This window comes from Haemorhous mexicanus, chromosome 12 (assembly GCF_027477595.1).
Source record: "Haemorhous mexicanus isolate bHaeMex1 chromosome 12, bHaeMex1.pri, whole genome shotgun sequence".
Taxonomy (NCBI): Eukaryota; Metazoa; Chordata; class Aves; order Passeriformes; family Fringillidae; genus Haemorhous; species Haemorhous mexicanus.
The window spans coordinates 10,646,057-10,668,304 of record NC_082352.1 but is presented as its reverse complement, the minus strand read 5'-3'; the positions used below and the strand labels follow the sequence as shown (position 1 = coordinate 10,668,304).

At 42.2% G+C, this 22,248-nt stretch overlaps 1 protein-coding gene across 1 annotated transcript in view; it reads right to left on the bottom strand.

The window, feature by feature from the left end:
* NKD1 (NKD inhibitor of WNT signaling pathway 1) overlaps window positions 1-22,248 on the bottom strand; it is a 110,557-nt gene that overhangs the window by 30,930 nt on the left and 57,379 nt on the right. The window contains exon 4 of the mRNA XM_059857085.1: window positions 11,182-11,239. Coding sequence (XP_059713068.1) covers window positions 11,182-11,239 — 58 coding nt within the window. The remainder of the gene's footprint in view (window positions 1-11,181; window positions 11,240-22,248) is intronic.

Genomic DNA, 22,248 nt, shown 5'->3' with positions numbered 1-22,248 from the left:
ATGCAATCTGTTGTACCATTTAACGTGGTAAGTGTTCCTTAAGTGAAAACTGTCAGTGTCATATGGACCACTTCCCACTTTCTTACAGTACTGTATGTCCCAGGGCTCTGAAGGGGCCTGTGAAGTGTTGAATTCAGTTACTGAACATGGACAGATGGGGACATCAACAGATCCCTTGTGACTTAAAAGAAAAAATACCTCTCTTCTCTAAAGCTGGTCCTACACTGATTTTAGTTAGGAACTGGTAATAATTTTGCTTTTTAAAAATCCATTCTCAATGTAAGTTGCAGACATGCACATTCATATAGAATTTTCTATCTTAAATTTCCTTTGCCTTTGTCTCTTTGGGTTTTTTCCCCCTGAGATTCACAAGGAAAGGAAAAGAAGAAAAGAACCCAGCCCCTGCATAACCCTTTATTCAAATGAAGACTGAGTAGGTAATGTTATTAATAATGCAGTCTTTGATATTAACTCGCTCCCACCTAACTTGGTTGTTCAATAAGAAAAATGTGTTTCCACCACCTTTGCTGTGATAACAGGGCCTCTAAAGGTATCTGAACTGTAATTTTCAATTCATTAGAATTGCTTCCCCTGAGGATGAATGTCACTCTGACCCTCACAGCACTAACCAGAGCAATGTTGTCGACCTACGCTGTAACATTATTTTGGCTGTGATGAATTGTTACAGATCTGACAACTCTTTAATAGTTAATATTCAGTAGCAGGTTTGGTGTTCCCATCCTCACAGCCATTCCCATATTACTCTGGAGGGTGGGGGGAGGAGAATGGAGACTGATCCACAAACAAGAGGAAAGCATTATTGTGATTAATATTAACAGTCCAGCATATATGTGTGCACGTGTCTCTTTTCCTTTTCATATTTCAGCATGGGTGAGGAATTGTACTGAGATAACACATCACATACTGCTAAACATGCAGAGACATAAATTTTGACCCAACCACCTGAAGTCTGAAGAGTACACGGGACCTCATCAGAGAAACAATTCCCACAGAGCAAAGGCAGGTATCTGCTCTCCATTGGTAATTAGTACAGCCTAAGGACCTCAGCCAGAGATGGAAGCCCACATACTGCTCAAGCACAGGAAAGGAGATGGTTTGGAGCACGGTTTGGAACACCCTTTCAGGAGGAGCCAGCCCTTCCTGTTGCTCCAGGGAGTCCACGTCTTTGCAACTCAAGATTCAGCTTCCCACTTTGAGCCACCCCTCTGGTGGAAGATCCTGTGATATTCTCTTAGACACTGTCACTGTGAATTTACCTTCAGATGTAGCATCTTGGAACCTGGGCAGCAGTAAGCATGTGCTAGAGGGGCTGGGCAGGTGTCCCTGCAGGGCACAGGAGCCTGGCACAGGGCAGCTCCCAGGGGGTCCTGCAGGAGCACAGGGAGCAGATTGGTCAATCCCACTCTGCCAACTGTGTCCTACCACACTGGATGGCTCCACTCTCTTCAATGGCTCCTTGAAAGAGCAAAACAAGGGTCTGCAGCACCACGCTTCATCTTTATACCTCCATATCCTTAGGGTGGACTGTAACTCCCTCCTAAAAATATCCTTCATGTACAGAGTCCAGGGCTGCCTTGGCTTCCCCCAGCAACTCCCGTGCCAGCACGGAGCCCTGAGTGCAGCCCTGGCTGCCAGGCACAGAAATGCTCTCCACTCCTCCAGAGCCCTCTGAAAATTCCTTGGGTAGGGGCTCTTTTACTTCAGGATATTTCAGTCTACAATTACTATTCCTTTCCTCTCTTTCTGTTACCTTTACAGTTTTAAATCCTTTTTGGTACAAAGTTGAGAGCTCTGGATGACGTATTTTATTAGTGAAAGGACCTGGATTGCTGGATCAGATTTATAAAGCAAGAAAAAACTGATTGCTGGTAGTTTTGGGGTTTTTTTTGCTGGTTTTTTTTTTTTTTTGTAGACTGGGGGTTGGGACTTTCCATCTAACAAGAGCAGCTGGACTCCAAGCTCTTTCAAGAGCAGAAATGTTGCTTCAGGTTCATTTCCACAACCCCACAGTGCTGCATTTATTATTTGCTTTTACTCACAAACTAGTTGTGGTTACAAAAAAAAAGCTTGTCTTCCAAACAAATGACATTTTATCTCTTGCTCCACAGGAGAATAAGGTTGACTGCTACTTGTGCTTTGAGGTTTGGATATGATTGAGATGAAACATCTGTTAAGAAAAAAGGTGTGGGGGGACTTTTTTCTGCTAAAAATATCATGCCTTTTTTTTTTTTCCACCAAACTTGAAACATGTGATGAAATTCAACTTTTAAAATATAACCCTGGAGCTACTTGAAACTATAAAAGTCTCCTCAGTATCTGAGGCAAGTCAGAATTTCCACTGTTCAAGCTGGGCTTTTATGAAGAGCAGACTTTAGAAAAACCTGTAATCTGTCTAGGTAACAAAGGGCACTTGTTCTGCCTGGTGAGGTAAAACTTTGGGTTTCTGTAGCTACTGCAGCAGAAGTGGAGTTGAAACACACAAAAGCACCCTGATACACACTTTGAATTTGGAACAGCAGCTGGCAAAGCAACATGCTCGTCATGGAAATGGCCTCCACAGCTCTGCATCCACACACCCCAGTGTTTGCAAGGTTCAGAGCACTGCTGGGGCTAAACTTACCCAGCACAAGGCTCAGGCTTCTGTCTGACTTTGCTTCCATCAGGCAGGCCCTCTGTATACAACAACTGCTCCTAAACTCAGCCCCTGAAATGCAAGAACCATTCAATCCTGTCATAATGTGTGTCCACACATGAGACACTCCAAGACATGAAATCCCTGTGGGCAGGAGAGAAGGGCCTTAACAGAACCATGCACAAGGCATCTAAACAAAACCTTCTGCAGAAAGCTACCAAACCCCAGCAAAGGCAGCACTCAAGCTCTGCCACAGGTCACTGAAACACCAGAAAAGTTGCAACATCAAGAATATTTGGGAGTTGCAGCAGGACATATTGCCTATTAAATGCAATGTTCAAGGTTTCTAAAAATGAGTGCAGTGCTTCATGTAAAGGCAAGGGATCTGAAACATATATGTTGTCTTCTGAAATATCAAAGGCCAAAACTTCTTTCAATTATAAGGGCAAAACCTGGAATAATTCTAGGAACATCAGCATGAGAGTGTTATCTAGTTCAAAATCTTTGACTGGAAATATGCACTAGCTTCAAATGGATTAAAACAAAATAGAAAAAAAGAAAAGAGAGAGTCACAAGAGAGTCAGAGAAGAATGGCATTTTGAATCACTTTTCAAAAATATGTTTAATAAAACCTCCATGAACTGTGGTCAAAGCTACAAGAAAAATAACTGGTAATAATCGTTGCTGGGAAATTAAAAGTAGAAAAGGACCTTTGTTCAAGTAGAATAAATGAAACCACTGGTATTCATCATGTTTCCAGAGAGATTGTTTTCAAACTCCTGACTTGTTCCCATATTTCATTCTTTGTTCTTGGTGGTGGATGTCCTGGGGCAAAGCTGAAGTACATTATTACACTGCTGCCCATGTACAGAAATGCAGCTTTATCTGAGCCCACAGACAGGGGCTCCTCTCTCCCAGGTGCACCCTCTCCCCAGGCACAGCTGAGCTGAGCTCACCCCCAGCAGTGCGAGGCAGGAGGGCAGGACAGCCCGGGCAGGGCTGGGGCAGGGTTTGCCAGCTGTGCCCACAGCTGGAGCAGAGCTGTGCACAGCCTGCCCTGCCCTCCGTGTGACAGTGACCCAGCCCAAAGCAGCAGTCAGCGAGCCCACAGCCCTGGCCCAGCCCTTTCCAGCTGCATGCACAAACCACAAGGCCCAGACCCCCAGCCCCCCTTCTCAGTCCTGCAGTTACCTTCCCTCGAGCTTCACTCACTGAGTGAGCAGCCTGGGAGATGACAGCCTGCTGCCCAACATCCACCACGACGCCTCACTCACCTCTGGGGTGCCAAAGGCAAACCCAAGGGCCTTCAATGAGATCTCCCTGAGCTACTCCCTTTTGGCCCTCCATTCTTCTGCTTCCCACACTCACCCTGATGGTCTGGCTCCCAAGAGAAGCAGCTTGAGAGATCTGTAGATATAGATTCACTTGTAGGTGACTTTTTTGCCTCTTACCAAAACTACTTCATGACTACCCCAGAGCTGAGAATAAAAGAATATTCCTATTGTTAATTGATTATTTTTTAAATGACTACTCAGAAAGAGCATTAGCTTCTCCACGGCAGAAGGAAAAGTTGCCAGTCTTAGGTAGATGGAAAGAACATGGAAAACCAATATTATTATAAATACCATGCACATAATATTATTTTAAAGCTTTCCATATTTAAGATATTCATTAAGGATCAGCTCTTTGCTTTTTCTGAGGTGCTTGTTCACTTCCCTATTAACATTTGGCTTTCTTCATCTACCATGAAGAATGTAGACCACTTGTAAGTTATGAAGGCTTTCTTGAGTACTGTACTTTGTAATTCTCTCTTTATCATATTTTAAGGAACAGACATGGTTGCAGAAAATCCCAAGCTTCATTCTCAGCCTTGCTATGCTGCTCCTGAACAAAACTTGCAACTTGCTTGTGCTCAATGTAAGAACTTTCCAGCTGTGTAGAATGATCTGAACTCAGAGATCAAGGTGAAACTACGACTTACAGCAGGTATGATCTTCCCAGACTAATGCAGAGGATTCTAACCCAGAACACTCTCAAACCATGGACAAAACACATCATCCATCACAGCCTGTCAGGCAGCACCAGTAGGAGCTGGTGGGGTGTCAGCTAAAGAGAGTGACATGCTCCGTGCAGGGAACGCGCAGGACACGGGGAGGAGAGCACAAGCTCTCCACACAGCAGCAGCTCAGTGAGGAGGAAAGCTCACCCTCTGAGGTGTCCTAACAGCCCACTTTTCACTGCCTTTCTGTGCTCTGCTTGCCAACATGGGTGGGAGCTGTTAGACACACTGTAAAGGTTCATTTGGAAACACCTGGAGACCACTAACTCATTACACACAGGCCATGGGCAACCGTTGGATGGCAACAGTCTTTCATCACTACTGACCTGGCTGCACTTGAAACAGCAGCTCCAGAGGTAAAAACTTCTGATCCAAATACCAACCCCCCTCAACTGGAACAGCTAATGTTAAGAAACACTTGTACAATTTTATATTTTTTTAATTTTTTTTTTAAAGTGCCTCATGCCGTAAGATTTTCCTCCCACTCATGGCAAGCAGCCTACCTGCTTCTTATAATTTCCTGGATCTGTGCACAACCACAGGAAAACTTCTGCTAATCCTACCAGTCTCATGTTCTTTGGTGACTTTTATTCTAACTGCCAAACTAAGCAGTTTTCTCTTGGCATTCTCCCCTGCTCCTTCCTCCCCACACCCCCACGTCCTTCACTGCTCCTTCCAGCCCACAGTAACCAGCTTATCAGCTGCCAGCCTCAGCAGGGACCTGCTGCTTGTCACATACTGGTGGCTGCTGCCAGTGGGTCACCCTGTGGCCAAAAAGATTTTTCAGAGTTGTTCCATGTCATATTGAGTGGTAGGAAAGAATACAGCAGAAATCTCTCGGGAGCTGAAAGAAATACAGCCAGTGAGCAAGTGATCAGCAGTCTGAGGTGATCACACAGCATGTACTCATGCACAGCAAAACTATGGTAAGTGCACAGGATTAGCAGCAAGTCCTTAAAATGCAGAGTTTCCCATATAACATCCCAGAAGGCTGACCACAAGAGCACTTTTAAGGTAGAATTATTAACACTCTATTTGCAATGTCGGGGATAAATAGGTACTCTGTTTAAGAACCTGAGAGAGAAGGGACCATCATTTTCTGCAAAGCACCAAGCCTGCATCAATGGTACCATACAGGTAATAACAGTGGTGCCAACATAAATAAAATTTGCCTGTGTGCAAGATGCATTCTGTGCCTTTTCTGTAATACACTGGAATTTCATGTATATAAAATACAAAAAATCATTTAAGCCTTAGAAAATTAATAACTATTATAACTGAAAGCATTAACTAGGGAGAGGAATGCCATTTGAAATAGCTGACTTTTATTACCTATTCACAGCTCAGCTTAGAACAATACATTAATTTATTAAAGACATTAACAAAGTATGGTAAAAAGTGTCCCCCAGGTAAGTAGAAGATCAGCTAAAACTAGCTAAAATGCTTAAGTTTTCATTTGCTGACAAGTTTATAACAATTTGGGCCCAAGTACCATACCTCATCACCCTTCCTCTGAGCTGACATCCTGACAAATAGTCTTCCAGTTACTAATTTTAGAGAAAACTCCAGGAACTAAAGCCTTCACTGAACCTTTCCTCAATGGAGAGGGAGGAAAGGGAGAAATCTTACAGAGCAGCAGCCCTACTGTGGGGTGCACTGGGCAAGGATGCTCCCCCATGCCTCCCCTGCTGGCTGCTGCAGCCCCAGCCAAGGGAAGCATCCCCCTGGAAGCCAATGTGCTCCCATCACTGGGATATCTGGGATCAGTGTGGAGGGAGAAGCACGTGCAGCTGGGGGGTCCAGGCAGGCTGTCAGAGTTGGGCATAAGATCAGCAGCCTTAAACCACCAGTTCATTCTTTGTTATTGGCTCGTTGCTTGCTTATCAGTTCTTATTAAAGTCAAAAATAACACAGCTCCTCATGCTGGAGCACTGCTAACCACACCTCAGCTCCCACTCGACCACAGATGCTGGGGAGGAAGACATGAAGGACAGACTGCACACACTAGTAAAATATTGAAAAACATATAACAATGTTAAGAATATAATTAGTAACTTTTCTGCTTTGCTGAATACAGAATGCTTTAATTGCAGGTTTAAAAATTACATAACGGCTTGTAAATATGTGAAAAGTGCAACAAGTAGCTCTTTTACAGACCTGCAGGATTTTTTTTTTCAGCAACAACATGTGCTTTGAACTCTGCTGGAGGGCTTTCTAATATTAATGGGCAAGAAGATGACCTGAATAATTTGTCCTTTCTGGTACCAGAACAGGGAACATCTTACATCTAGGGATTTAGATACATCTGTCTTAGGAAACATATATAAAAAATTGGGTTTGTTGATTCAGGCCAAGCTCTGTCAGTACTTTCAGCAGGGCTTTGGATATCATGCTCAGATAAGGCACCAGGAAGGCTTGGATCTTCTCCAGTCTTCTGTTGAGAGAAAAATAATCAAGACATCACCCTTGGCTGACAAATGAAACAGGGAACAGATTGCTATCAGTGTAAGAGGCAGCTCCTCTGACAGCTACAGGACTAGATGGATCTCAAGAGATGCAAGATTCCTGATTAATATAAATACTTAGGTCATACTTATCAAGAGAACAGTGACATGAGAAATCACATTATTGCATAAATAACTGGCACAATAGGTTAGGTTTCAAGGTGAAGCTCAAGACTTCACTGTGAACTCCACAAGGCAGCTGTATCCCAGAGGGCTACAAAGAGCTTGTACAGGGACAAGAAGAAATCACCCCTTTATACAATCAGTCTGCATCAGAAGACTGCATCAGGATTCCGTCCTGAGCTGAACCTTCTGCTCAGGTGATAAGATGGAGAAACCCCAGCTCACTTCAGAAAGACATAGAGTGTCAAGATAAGAAAGCTCTCCTGGTCTACAAGTTTTAGCTGCAAAAATTTCTAAAAGGGTCCATGGAAAGGAGGTGAAAAAAGGTCTTGAAAACAAGAGCAGGACTCTCGAACAATTCATTAGAAGCTTACTTAAGCCTAGAAGAGTTGAGGGAGAATGGGATGCCATTATTGAGCACTCAAATAGCAGATGTCCTTCTGAACCACCTGCTTGTCTCCATGGCAGTGGAGTGACTTGTCATTTGATCCTGCACTCAATTCCTGCCTGCCATTTTAGCTTCTTCACAGACACAAAATGGGAAATATCTCCTAATGTCTGTGCTAGTTTTTGTGACTTCTTCCAGAGCCACCCCCACCCATTCAGTTCTGGTAATCCATTATTCTAGCTAGGGACCAGGAAGAGAAAATGGGAGCTCCTTTATATGTGAAGGGTGATGAAGCATTTCCTTCCTGTGCAGAAACTGAGGGACAAGGAAGATTGAGCACGAGACATTCCTACACAGCCACAGCAGACTGCACAAGTACTCCAAATCTGCCAAGTGGAAGGCTCTGAAATGCACTGGGAAATCATCTGGAATGCAAGATGCAAACAAATCCACTGAAGAACCTATATCCAGCATGCCCAATTGTTGTGTTATTAATGAAAGAGGAAGAAGGAGAACAGAGTAAGAGTAATATGAGACTGAGGTTTCCATTGGTGTCTCTTATCTAAGGAATCAGTCTCTCAACTGATCACATAAGAGAAAATCCAGAAATTTCAATTTAGTGACTTGCCCAGCAGCAGAATCAAAGGCAGGTGGTGGATATAACAGACAATGCTGGTCAAACCGTTTCTTTCTGCACAGCACTCAATAACAGAGTTGCTGCTATTGAGCTCTAACCTCTTGTCATGCAGCAACATTGAGTCAACAATCCGCTCTCATGGCTTAATGCTTTTGATGTTTACTTTGTTCTTTGTATAGTTCAAAAGAAAGCACTAATGCACCAGTCTTCTTACCAAATACAATCTTAATCCCAGAATCCCGAGCCTTTTGCTGTTGGCCAGTTAAGTCTGTTAAGGCGAAAGGATTTGATCAAGCTTTACATAACAACACAGAAGTTAAATCCAGCAAAGAGAGTTCTTTTTATCTGTACTGCTCAGACAGCTAAGAGAGGGAAAAAAAAGAGAGGGAATGAAAAAAAAGGTAATGAACTTGGCTATGTAAAACAAAATAAGAAATTCAATTATTTCTCTTATTGCCACTTTGTCTTTTCAGTGAGAGTCATCTAAAGAACTCAGATTTACTCTCCAATAAAGTTCCTGAGAGAAAAGGCTCTAACGTTCCCCTAACCAGAACTGTGGAACTTGCTGTGCATTTTTTGCAAATCTGAGAAATGTTTCCTTCTCAGCCCTACCATGTATTTATGAAGACAGAATACAGTTCACTGATGCATGGTATTTGGTAGAGCATGGTATTTGCCATTGTCCTCTCTGAGCTTAGTCTAACCAACCATTTTTTGGGTTACAGATCCCTGTCTCTGAAGCTGGTAGTGATTTTGATGATACCTCATGACACATGAGCATATATTCATGCAGCACGTGTTATACCAGTACATATGTAAAGATCACGAGGCAGCAAAATAGAGGCAGAACAATTATTTTAGATGGAAAGATCAATCCATGTTCTAGAATATTAATTACATTTTCCCACAGAAACATTTCTATGCAGAGAAGAGGTACCACAGTTGCCATCTTGTACCTAAGAATTCAATCTGTGCCCTATCAAAGATCTCAAATCCTGCTTCAGCTTCACTTTATCTAATACCACGATTTTGTGCTAGTACTAGCACAATCATTAAAGTATGGTGCAAGTAAAAAGTTACACAAAAAGGATGCTTTAACACAATGATTGTTGTGTTATCTGATAATTGTAAGATTTTCAATATCTGAATGAAATAGGAAGTGGTTAACACTGTCCCCAGCACGGAAAGCACAGCCTGGAGATCTGAGAGCAGAAGGGATGAGTAGCAAGCTCTGACAACTTGCATGCACCGCCTGAGCACAGGGTAGGAGCAGTCATCTTCCTCCCAGCTGGAAAGAGGCCACGGAACAGCTCTTCCATGGTGACAGCACACAAAGGATCGACCACTGCTGGTATCTAAATCTGGTCTTCACTACCCATCTACCTCATAACAAAGGAGACTCATCAGAAGCAATCATGTGAAACTGCTGAAAGACTAAAATTACAGGTACCTAAAAGGCTTTACATTCTAATAAAAAGAATCTTGATGCTGACTAGTTTGAAAATATTACATATTGAACATTATGTTTGCTATGCAAGATAAGATGCTACACAACAAAGAAAAATAATTAGAGGCAAGGAAAGATAGAATGAGACAAAGAAAATGAAATTATTCACCTTGCTGACATTTAATATCCTGTCTGAAGTAGTTTCTCCTATAATTCTAAAATTAAAATCCTACCCCATGTCCTAGTAAGGGAAGATTGGAAAACTGTGGTGAAGTTAAATACAAAACCACTCAACAAACACTGTCTCCATCATGGCAAGTATAGCTTGCCTTTGTGATTAACAGTAGCCTAAAGCACCAGTCAAAATTCCTATGTTATGGCACATATGAGACATGCAGCCTTTGTAAACTACAGAGATGAGAGAAGCTTGTAATCCATGACTCACAGTGCATTAACACATTGCATAGGTAAGGAACTGGAAGGCAGACATTCTTAACAGAGAATCTTTAATGTTCTGGTTACACAAAAGCTCCTAATACCAGAAACAAATGATTGGATTATAAAAGTACAGAAATTTCCAGATTAAGCTTGACATGGTTCATTGCTCTAAATAAACTGGGCATGTTGCTTCCACTAGTGTATAATATAAATCCAGCACACAGCCCATGCACCCTCTTGTTACACTAGAGAGTTTCTGAAGTCTCGTTTCCTTGAAAGGAATAAGCAACAAATTAATCTCCTGCATTGAGAACCCCCACTTGTCCCTGAAGCTCAGGGTACCTCGGATGTGTTCTCTGGCAGAACGCAGCATCCATACTCACGGGCACCAATGTCCTTCCTTCCCACCACAACAGTGTTTCCACCTCAACTGCCTGATCACAGAGGAGATGAGATGAAAAGAGAAACTGTCTGAGGCAATAATGATTCCATTCATATTCAAGAAAAATGTGTTGAGTAAGAGTCTCTAGTCCTTACTAGAAATTAACGTGGGAGTTTCTAAGGCTGGCTTGTGTAAGCCAGAAGGGAGTGCAGTGTCCCACACAACCCAGAGCTAACAGTTTCACTCATTTGTCACCTCTCGCAGGGACAGTGACATCCATCACTCCAATGTCAGGAGAAGTACCTGGAGAAAATGATGAGACCCTGAACTAAAACACTTGGTCCCTGTGATTCAGCTGGGTGACTTCCAATACAAGTAGTAGCAGATACAGAAATAATACCTTATTTCCATCTTGACAGTTTTTTCAGGCAACTGACACATCAGTAGATCAAGAACTGCACTCTAAATATATGCATTCTCACACTTACTTATTCACTAACTTATTTCAATACTCCTTTATATAAACCAAAAAATGTAGTTCTTTAAATACCTTCTAGATGAAAGTGTTCATCACCAATAGTGTCTCTGTAGCTGTCCCCAGATAAATCCTGTTTAAAACAAAACAAAACAAATTAACTACAAATACACTACATAGAAAGTGTTGAGTTGTTAACAATATGCATTTATTATTGCCAGAATTAATTTATAACATGAATGAGAACACAGAGACTGTTTTCCAGGAAAGAAGTCAATCACCTTATTAGTGGTAGTCAATGCATTTGCTGCTATTTTACAATGCTCTGGATATACTTCTGGACAAAAATTTGGTGAAGATGAATTGACTATACAGGGGAAAGAAAAAAAAAAGAACATATTTAAATAATTTTATAAATTAATATTTAGCCTTTCGATGTTCTTTCAATCAAGCAAGATTAAAAAACTTCAAATGGAAATGATAAGGGAGACATAAGCCCTTCACTACCCACAGAGGAATGTCATCACTTGATTCCACCAACAAACAGAAAACTCAGAAAACTTCCATATGCCAGAGGTCACCCAAGAAAAGCAGATAGATTCTGACAAGCAGCCTGAGCCTTCAGTTCTGAAATTAATGAAATTCTGTCCACCCCAGTATGTCTAGAACAATACGGAAGCAGATGCCATAGATATGCAGATGAACTTATCTCAGACCCAAAAAACATTTCTCCAGTGGTGCTGATGCAGTTATAAAAGGCATCAGTGGGATGTGGAGCTAATCCCAGTTACAAACACTCTGAAGAGCGTTCTCACTCTCTTATTAGCAAACCCTTCCAGGTCTATCACCCCTGCCCAGCTAAACCACAAGCAATGGCAGCTATCCTCATGTCCTGACTGCTCTCAGCCACTCCAAAGCTTTGGCAGCCCCAGTGTCACAGACCTTATACTGCAGTCCAGCTCCCTGGACTCTCCCCAAACACCCTCTGCCTCTGATAAAGTTATGGTGACAAGGAAGGATATGGGCCTAAAAACTGGCATGCTGCACTCACAGCCATTCCAGCTGCATCTGCAAAAATAGACCAGCAGCACAGAGACAGAATTCTCAGCATCAACCTGTGGGCTGGAAGCTGACCTTGGAGAGCTTTTAGTAGAAGATAAGGGAGTAACCTGTGAAAATTAATGTCTGGTTGGATTCATTAGCTTTATTGTTAAGGAATTTGATCATGATAAAGGGAGTTCACCTCTTCTTCTTGAAAAAGCTGGCAGAGGCTCTTTACCTTCCACATGCCCAAATGTTATCCTTTGAGATTAGTTATAACAGAGCAACTAAGCCACAAAAGTGTATCTTAGGAATTCTTCAGTATCAATTTCTGCAGCAGCATGTTAAAACTTAGATTTCACTAACAATACTGGATACCTAGCCCAGAAACCATGAAAATATTGTCTTTTCACAATCACATCCCCTGAAGTAAAGTTAGACCTTGCAGGACAAATGTCTCTGAGAAAGGCTGGCAAACTGGTCTGGAATGATGGGACACAGCACAGCACAATGCTGCTATAAAAGCTGACATTCTGAATTTATCTTTTCAGGTAAAACATCACAAAAAAACTACTTTTGTTCCAGTAAAAAAACCCTCACTTTTCTGGGCATGTGCTGATTAATATTATTCATAACCTTAAAAATTATTGAAGGAACAAACAGAGAATGAAAAGAAGACACAAAATGTTGGCGTGATGCATCATACTGCTGCAAGATGATGATCTTTTTAGGACTGCCTAAAAATTGGTACACATTTATTTGTTTGATCAAATTCCCCCATGTCACAATTTTCCATGAAGCTGTGAGAGCATACCTCTGCCTGCTCCAATAGATAATGATATATAGAAGTGACTCTGCTCTCCCACAATGCTAAATATTAAATATGCTCTTCCACAATGCTAAATATTGGGGTTTTCTTGTGTTGGAATTCCCACTCTCCTTGGGAAAAAAAAACAACTATTATTTTCTGTATTTCTGATCAGCAAATATGCAATGGGTAGGTACTTGTGGTGTATCTCTGGGAATACCATCAGATGGTAGCTTTTACCTCCTAAAATTTTAGCTAGGCAAGCATTGCATCTGAGTACCAAATATTGCCTGTTAAAATGTCATCAATCTCATGCTCTACAAAACTCACAAATCATTAATTGTTGTGATTTTTCATATGTCAAAAGACGTAACTTAAAAACAAGCATACATTTGTTGATGAAAAATGCACAATCAAGTAACTGAAAGGAAAACAGTGGAAGACAGGGAGTGTAAAACAGCAGAGTGAAGCATTAATATTCATTACACTAGCTTCCCTATTTCCTCACTTTTAATCATTACATAGGTCTTAAGCAAATATGTTTTATATTCCAGTCTAGTTTCACTCCTTCTCTAGCTCCTAGTTATTTAAGTTAAAGTAGTAACTTAATGCAAGCAAATTTCCAGTAAGTGTTTCTGCCTTAAACCAAATTATTATAAATTAACACATTCTAAGAAGTGTTTTTCATGCTGTTGAACCATAATATAACTGCTAGACAGCACATGAATTGACAATCCATCCTGAAACTGATGAGAGTATCGTTTGAACACTTAGTGACACGTTTAAGCAGACTTCCTCAGCTCCCATTCAAAGGTATTCCTCTGTGGAAGATTCTGACATGTATTATCTTTGATAGACAGACATGTAACTGAGAAGGGTGTGGGCAACTCTTAAGATTTTACTGTGAAAAAAATGCAGGAGAAAAAATATATACTCTCTCATTCATCTTACCATCATTAACTTTTCTGTCAAAAAAACTGCAAGAGAGTTACCTGAGTATTTTTAGCACCACTGAGATAGATCTTGCAACCTGGATAAATACCAGAATGCACTTGCCTGAGAAAAGGTTTCTGGGCAGTGTATGTGAACTCACCCAACAGAAAAGTATAAAAGCTGAGCAGGCATCAGAGAAAACAATTCTGACTGCAGCTCATCCTGCATATCCTCCCAGTGACCCACACAAATTGCCTTGGAGTGGATAAAACAGTGCATCTACTCCCAGCAACCCAAATTCATAACGTGGGCTGGAGTGAAAGAAAAGGCTCAATGGGTAAAACAGAACTCCCAGCTCAAGAAGTTCCAGTGGGAAGCAAACACTACAGCCAGGCAGGAATATTTGACACTGGGGACAAGTGTGTTCAAGCACAAGGAGGACAGAGGCTAGAGGGGATGAAAAATCCAGGAACAGCTCTGCATTCAGCCAGGCTCTGCCACAGGGCCCTGAGCACCCACCACGGCAGGAGCAGAGCTCAAAGGGCAACAACATTTGGGTCACAGGCAGCTGTATATCACTGTCCTGACACAAGGCTTTAAATCACAGCACTGCCTCTTCAAACTGCAACACTGAGTCATGAAACAACCAAAACCAGATGTACCCTGTGAAATACTACATAAATGAGGTCAGCAAGCACTTGAAAGAATAAAGAAAAGAAACATTTACACAGAAGGATTATTCCAGCATGCCATGGCTATGGGCTGCTGGACAGGAACCCATCTACAGTGTTTCTAGCTCACCAGGAGTTTCCCAGATAAAGAAGTTAGCCATTGCTGGCTACCCACACAACTCACAGTGTGAGTGTGACTAAGATTCAGGCTCAAACATGTGCTTCACTACCCAGAACAGCTGCCTGGCCTGGCTAGAAAGGACCTTGTGCCCCATACATCCCACTCTGATGGGTGCTGCTGTACTCAGCTCAGATTTAAGAGTGTGGGGGTGGAGAGAAGAGTTAATTAGTGCAACTCCCTCAGAAATGTTGCTGAGTATATACATACATGAGGAGAAAAAACACCTTTAAAAGCTCCCACACCCCAGGGCTTCTATTCAGCTGGGTACAAGTCCAGCAATCGTCACTCACTTCCCACCTTTGTTGTGCAATCAGACATCCATGAATTCTAACTCAGTAGAATTTTTATTTTTTTAACCTCAACTTCAGCCCTAACTGCCCTGTGCAGTCTTTGTCCTGATAGAAGTCTCTGGAGACAAAGGCCAGGCACTCATTCTGGGGCTTCCAACTATTGACTTCCTTCTCACCAGCCATCTGAAAATGCTGCAACCCAAATACTCACCCTTCATTCTGCCTACATCACCTTTGCTGCCTCCCTTTCTGCTTCCACCTTGAGGCTGGGCTTGATTTCACCTTCCAGGCTCTGCACAGGCAGATTTGTGGTCACATCCCCATGTCCTGCCTCCTGGTCCCTACATCCACTGGTTGCTCCAACCTTGCTCTGCACTATTACCCCCTCCCTGTCCTGGCTCTGCCTTCCCATGTCACCCCCATAAAACCCAGCACATTTATGGCACACAAGAGCCAAAGCTTCTGATAGCAACCAGAGGGTGTATTTCAGCAGCCTGTGCCTGACCTAACACAGTGCTCAACACAGATTTGCTCCAGTGTTGAGTACAGACAGATACATCCACACATGCATTAGATATTTCAAAGGATGACCTTTGATTTAAGAGGGTTATCATGATAACAAGCACATTTTTAAAGCCTGGGCCCCCCTCTCCTTGTATTACATCTCAAGTCAATATTGCATTAATTAACATTTTTCTAAAAGGTGTTGCTCTTCTCAAGTAGAAACAAGTTGCTTTACCTCTCTCCCTCTCCAAACACCTCATTAAAATACCTTGACTTAGCCTTAAGATACTGAATTTTCCACATTTTTGGCAGAAAATATGCACATATTTCCTGCTTAATTAAGTTGTTGTCAAGGAATCATATATACTTCTTTTTTTTTGCACAACACATGCAGAATGACAAATCATCAACCAAAAACCTTTCCTCCCTATTTTTAACCATCTGACTGAAACATGGGATTTTCTCTCTTTATTCTCATACTGATGCAATAAAATTTTGGAGTGAGCTAAGTTGAAGAAATGCATTTCACAACAGGACTGCAAGGGACAAGATATGTGGTAATTCTAATGTGTTGTGTAGATTTTAAATGGTCTTAAAATCACTGCCAACAAGTATGCTGTGTCACCTAAGCACAAACTTCAATTCTTGATGCAGAAAAAACAATCCCAAGAAACAGAAGCTCAAGAGAATGAGGATGCCCTTTGGCCTTTCATCCAAACCACGGAGGGCCTGTCAGGTGCCAAGTGGCCATTCTGAATGCTTCAGTCTCACTAGCAGGAAGCAAGTTTCCAAAATAAGTCTGGTTTTCATACAACAAGTCCTTAGTAGACTGTGAAAATGTGAAAACCTCATCTATTGAAGATGCTTAAGGAAACCCATCCAAATCCCAAAGCAGTTATTACTGTTTTACTTTATTTTTAGAAGAGAAAGAGGAAAAAGACTTTCGAAAAACAGTTGATGGAAGGATTTGTTCCCCTTTGAGTATCTGAAATTTCCCATGGACTAGAAACACAGCCATGTGTAAATGTGATCAAGCCAGCCTTCAGCACTAGGAAGCCTACTCACACCTCAATTAATGGTGTATTTTCTTTATTCCTACTTTATTATTTATCTATCTTATTTATCTAATGTAAGTAGGAGCAGACACTCAGTTATCCTGAGGTCATCATCCTTTAAGTACGGGTTTATAGCCAGGCTTAAAACTTGAAAATGAAATAAATAAGGAAGTAAATAAAGAAACTGCTCATAGTCAGACATGTGGAGAGGACATTGTGCCAGGCCAGCAGCTTCCATGCACAGATACCTATGCAGTCAAACATACATTAAAGTAGGTATTTATGGACACAATTTTGTGCAATCACTACTTATGGCAAAAGAGAAGAATGTGGTTTGGGCATGCATGCATCTGGCTCTCTTGGCATTTGGAAATGAAGACTCCATTGTAATATCCTCTTTGAAAAATGCCTGAAGGTCCCCCTCACAAGCTTTTTCAAATAAACCACACACTCCTGTATCACAGTATTCTATTTAGGACAAGAGCTTCCTTTCCTTCTCTGTTCATAAGTAATCTATAAACCCAGGGCCCTACACAGATAAAAGTTTACCTGCCAAGCCTCATTATAATGAAAACTGAAACCAGGTGAATACATGTAAGAATTAAACATATGCCATACAGAAAAACACTACAAAGCAATACATGCTTATGCCTTGTTTTAAGCCTAATATTATTCTTCTACAGCATATTTCCCTCTTTCTTCTGCAGTCATGAGGTCTTACTTTTTTGAAGTTTGCCATTCTGGATAATTTAATAACAAAGATAATTCACTAGGATGCAACATTCTGTAGAGAATGCATAAACCAGCTCACACTTGAAGTCAAGGTGCTCTAATTTTTACACCCACACTGCAACTGCAATAATGTAGATTGTTCAGCAGAAGAAACAACCTCAACTTCTATAACATTTTCTTTCTCTGAAATATGAACCTGTGCTCTGTCATTACAGAAAGGTTTTTCTTCCTCCACTAAGCATTGAAGCTTCTCTCAGATAAAATTTCTTCATCATATAATCACAGCAGGTAGAGTTCTTAAGAAAATAGACTTTTCTTCTGTGATAGATGATCTTGGATGGGTTTAACTGCTGTGGCTTAGGATTTTACTGCCTTTATCTGCCTTGATGGCCTCTGTGCCCGAAGTTATGGTCCTCCTAACAGAGAGAGCAAGACACAATGGGTGATACCAAAATTCATCCCTTGGGACCTTAGCATAAAGATCACACTAATCTACCAGCTCCAAAAACAAAATGGTGAAACACAAACGCCTTCAGTTTGGCTGCCTCTGTTCTCTGGGAGCAGTAACTCCCAGCCATAATAACATGGCAACACTGTTTGAAATCACACATCTCTGTCCACCAGTTTGACAAAATTGGCACTCCTGCAGTCTCATCTCACAGAAGTCACCCGCAGAGCAATTCCAGCTGCTGGTAAAATATGTGGTGATAAAGACAGGATGGCAAAAAAAGCCCCACTCTTAAACTCCAGTCACAAAGGATCATGGACTATTAGAGGTTTACGAGGCAGAAAACATCCCCAATATCTTTATATCCCTGTTACATGGGTAACCCTGTGAAATGGGTACCAGGAGCAGTTCTTGTATGAGACACTTGAGGAGAGCCCATTCATAGGAATGTGAGCATGAGCCTGTTGAGGAAGTGAATGTGGACAGCAGATGGACACTTGCACAAAAGCCTTCATGCTGGCCACCTGAATGAGAAAGGAAACACGGTAATTTTTGTTCCAGGTTGCTAGCTGGTTCATGCAGCTGAACCTCTTTTGCCCAAAACAAACATGTGGACCAGGCTTTCCAACAGGATGAAACACAAATCCTTTCTTCATATTTCTAACCTATTTCTTTTCACCAGCCTGTAGAAATCAGGTAGTGACAACAATGAAACATGCTCTTGCAAGTATCTTTGTCACCTCTACTCTAGTGGGCAAATGATGATCCTCTTTCAGAGGTCAGTCACTGCAGCCTGCACCCAACAAAGGCTACCTGCCTGCTCATTTAACTATATAAAAATATATATAGGGGAAAAAAAAAAAAAAAGACCAGAAATAATAGCTTAAAATACCAGGAACTTTTATCCTACGTATGTTAAGACCTGTAGAAACTCAAAAGATCAGTTTAGGGTACACTTTTATTTGTTTATTATTCTAGTTTCAATACAGAACATTACTATTTTTATGATGTTTTAATCCTGGATTTTATGGATATTTATAAACCATTGCTAGGTGTTTGCAAAGTGACATCTTCCATCAACATTATTATTGGAATTTTGTAACTATCAAGGCTTCTAATTTTTAAGGTGATAGGATTAAACACAGTTTTTCAAGGACTTCTGCCAGATAAGAGACCATATAATTGAGAGCAACTGTTAGAACAGATGTACAGAATCAGCAGTTACTTTCCTACTGAAGGGTCCAGCCATCTTCAACTAAAAAAGAACATCAGTCTTTGAGATTAAATAGAGCTGAAACAAGAAATGACTGCTTTTTGCTATATTTAAATTCACTTTGAAGCTACTTCAGAAGCATAAATGAACTCACTCTACAGATTCAGCTATTTACCTTACTTCATTCTAACTAGCCTCTAATCTCCTTGCTGATTGGAAAATCAATTGTCCCCAAGATCTCATCTTCAACATAGATTATACTGAGGAACATGTCTAAGGACATGAATGAAAGAGGACAAATCTTCATCTTCCATCCAGCCTGGAGAAGCTCAATGGCTTCTCAGAATTGCTTATTTTGGGCTTCTTCACCACAGCAGGCAGATGGGTGTAGCTATGTAATAAATCTGATTTTCTGTTCAAACTCCTTTCATGATAGATTTGGTTACCAAAAACCTCTTTACCAGACAGACTTACATGCACTGAGGTGATTGCATCCAGGCATGCACTGGGAAGCAAGCTTGTAGAAAACGGCTACAGAGCTTGAGGACAGAATAACTTGCTGGTTTAAGATGGGATCACTAAGTTCAGTGGTCATTACAGCTTTAACATGCTGCATTCTGAGCCTTTCTTGTGAGAATAGCCTGTGTCTTCCTATAAGGCTCAGGTTTTCATACAGCACAAGGGCTTAAAGCTCCCCTAGAATGATAATCAATGCTCCTCTATTATGTTTATAGCTCTAAGGCTTTTCCTGCTAATGGATGACGTGTATTTATGCAGCTGGAGGAAACCTGGATTCAATAACTGCTCCACCACAGACTTACTGTGTGGTGTAGGGTAAATCACTTAAATCTCTCTGTGCCTTCATTTTTCAACTGTAAAGCGGAATTCTTGATGCCCACCTTTGCAAAGAGCTCTGAATCCTCAGGAAGAAAACATTCCCTGCTAAATAATATTACCTTGTTAGGAAGCACAGGTGTGTGACCCTGGATACATATGCTAATGTTGAGCCATAAATCTGTCAACAGGAGGTGCTGGCTAAACAGATGGTTCACATTCCTTTTTAAACCACTTCTTTGTCCCAAGAGCCCAGGTATGTCAACTAATCATTTTATAACTGGTTGGGGTATTAATGGGCCAGGAAGTCCCAGCAAAGCACAATGCCATCAACATTAAGGCTAAAAACAGAGCCAACAGGAGGAAAAGACAGACATGGAAGTTTCTTTTCTCCTCTGGCACGAATGACAAGCACTGTGAGGCTCTGGAGAAAAAGATAAAATAGAAAGCAGAACCTATCTCCACACATTCCTGTAAGCAGTCCAGCATCCGTGACCATGCCTGACTGGCGACTGATGCTGAATACATGAAAACAGACACATGTTTTTTAATTACAGGCAGTAAAAAGCCACAGATGCACACCATTTAAAAACCTGATTTAGATGAACAATTGCATGCTAATTCACAAAGATGTCAGGAGGATTACAAGCAAATAAAAAGTTCCCTTCCAAATATTTTCTTTTTAACTCAAGAGTTGCCTCTATTACTAGAAATTCCAATTCCCTATCTCACTTGCTAAAAACTGAGCATATGGCATTTTCCTTGAAAATATTACTGTGGCAACAAGGGCTGGGACAGGATTTGGGCTGCAGGCTGGGCAGGTAGGTGACAGAGAGTGCTTGGGCTGGTGGGGCAGGGCAAGGCAGCAGGCAGGGCAGGGCAGGACAGGACATTAGGCAGAGCAGGGAAGCAGGCAGGGCAGGCAGAAAGAACAGGCAGTAGGAGCAGGCAGAAAGAGCAGGCAGGACAAACCAGGCAGGGCAGAGCAGGCAATACGAGCAGGCAGGGCAGGCAGTACGAGCAGGCAGGCAGCACAAAGAAGGCAGGGCAGAGCAGGCTGGGCAGAGCAGGCTGGGCAGGCGGTAAGAACAGGCAGCCAAGGCAGGCTGGGCAGGCAGTAAGAGCAGTCAGGACAAGCAGTAAGAGTAGGCAGCCTAAGCAGGCAGGGCAGGCATGGCAGGCAGTAAGAGCAGGCAGGGCAGGCAGTAAGAGCAGGCAGTAAGAGCAGGCAGGACATGCAGTAAGAGCAGGCAGTAAGAGCAGGCAGGACATGCAGTAAGAGCAGGCAGGGCAGGCAGTAAGAGCAGGCAGGGCAGGCAGTAAGAGCAGGCAGGACAGGCAGTAAGAGCAGGCAGGACATGCAGTAAGAGCAGGCAGGACATGCAGTAAGAGCAGGCAGGGCAGGCAGTAAGAGCAGGCAGGGCAGGCAGTAAGAGCAGGCAGTAAGAGCAGGCAGGACATGCAGTAAGAGCAGGCAGGACATGCAGTAAGAGCAGGCAGGGCAGGCAGCTGTGCAGGCCCGTCTGCCACGCACATTCCCATAAATGGAATGGCAGGGCCAGCGGCCCACATCAAAGCATGGAGTTTAGCAGATTTCCCCTTCCCCTCCCCCTGAGTCTTTGAGACGGAGACTTCATACTCCAGAATTTAATATCTTTTTCCTCCCTCCCCCCATCAGCCCCTTTGTCTGTGTCTCTGTTCTCTAAGAGCTAACAGATGTTGATGCCATATAGTTTCAAAGAAAACTTTTGATGCCCACATAACTCATTACAACTAATATATTCCAAGAATGCTTGTAGCTCAGGAAACACTGGGGTGAAAAAACAGAGGAGAAGGGGCAAATGGCTACACTGAGTAAGCCTTGAGAGAAAATAAATAGTTCACTTCAAAGTCATCAGGGAATTCTTTAACAAGCTCTTTCTTCCGCAAAACACAGAACAAATTCAGCTGAGCCTAGAATTCCCAAAGGAAAAAAATAAGCCCAAACCCCATACAAATGGCAAAGCAGGGAAGCATCTGAGAGGTCACCCGGCTCGCCCAGCAACAAAGTGCAGCATTCTCAAGGTTCACTATTCCCAAGCAACCTGCACCGTGCCAGGGCACAAAAGCACCGCTGAAAAGCTGAGACTGTCAACAATAACAATACAGAGAGCCCTAGAAAAAGCTAACCCTGTCCCTCTGCACGGAATGAATGCAGATGGCAACGAGATTGCTCACTTCATGGAGCACTGTAAATCAGCCTTAGACACATGAGGAGGATGTGTCGTGAATGTCACAACTAAAAACAAGAAACATCCCCTCATTTAGCAAAAGCAGGTGATTGCATTTTTCAGGGCAGGCAGGTTCTTAGCTGTTTTCTAGGATTACATCTAGGATACAACCCTCCATAAATTTTGTTAGCAGGTCTCCTCCTCTCCTCTGCTGCTTCAGCA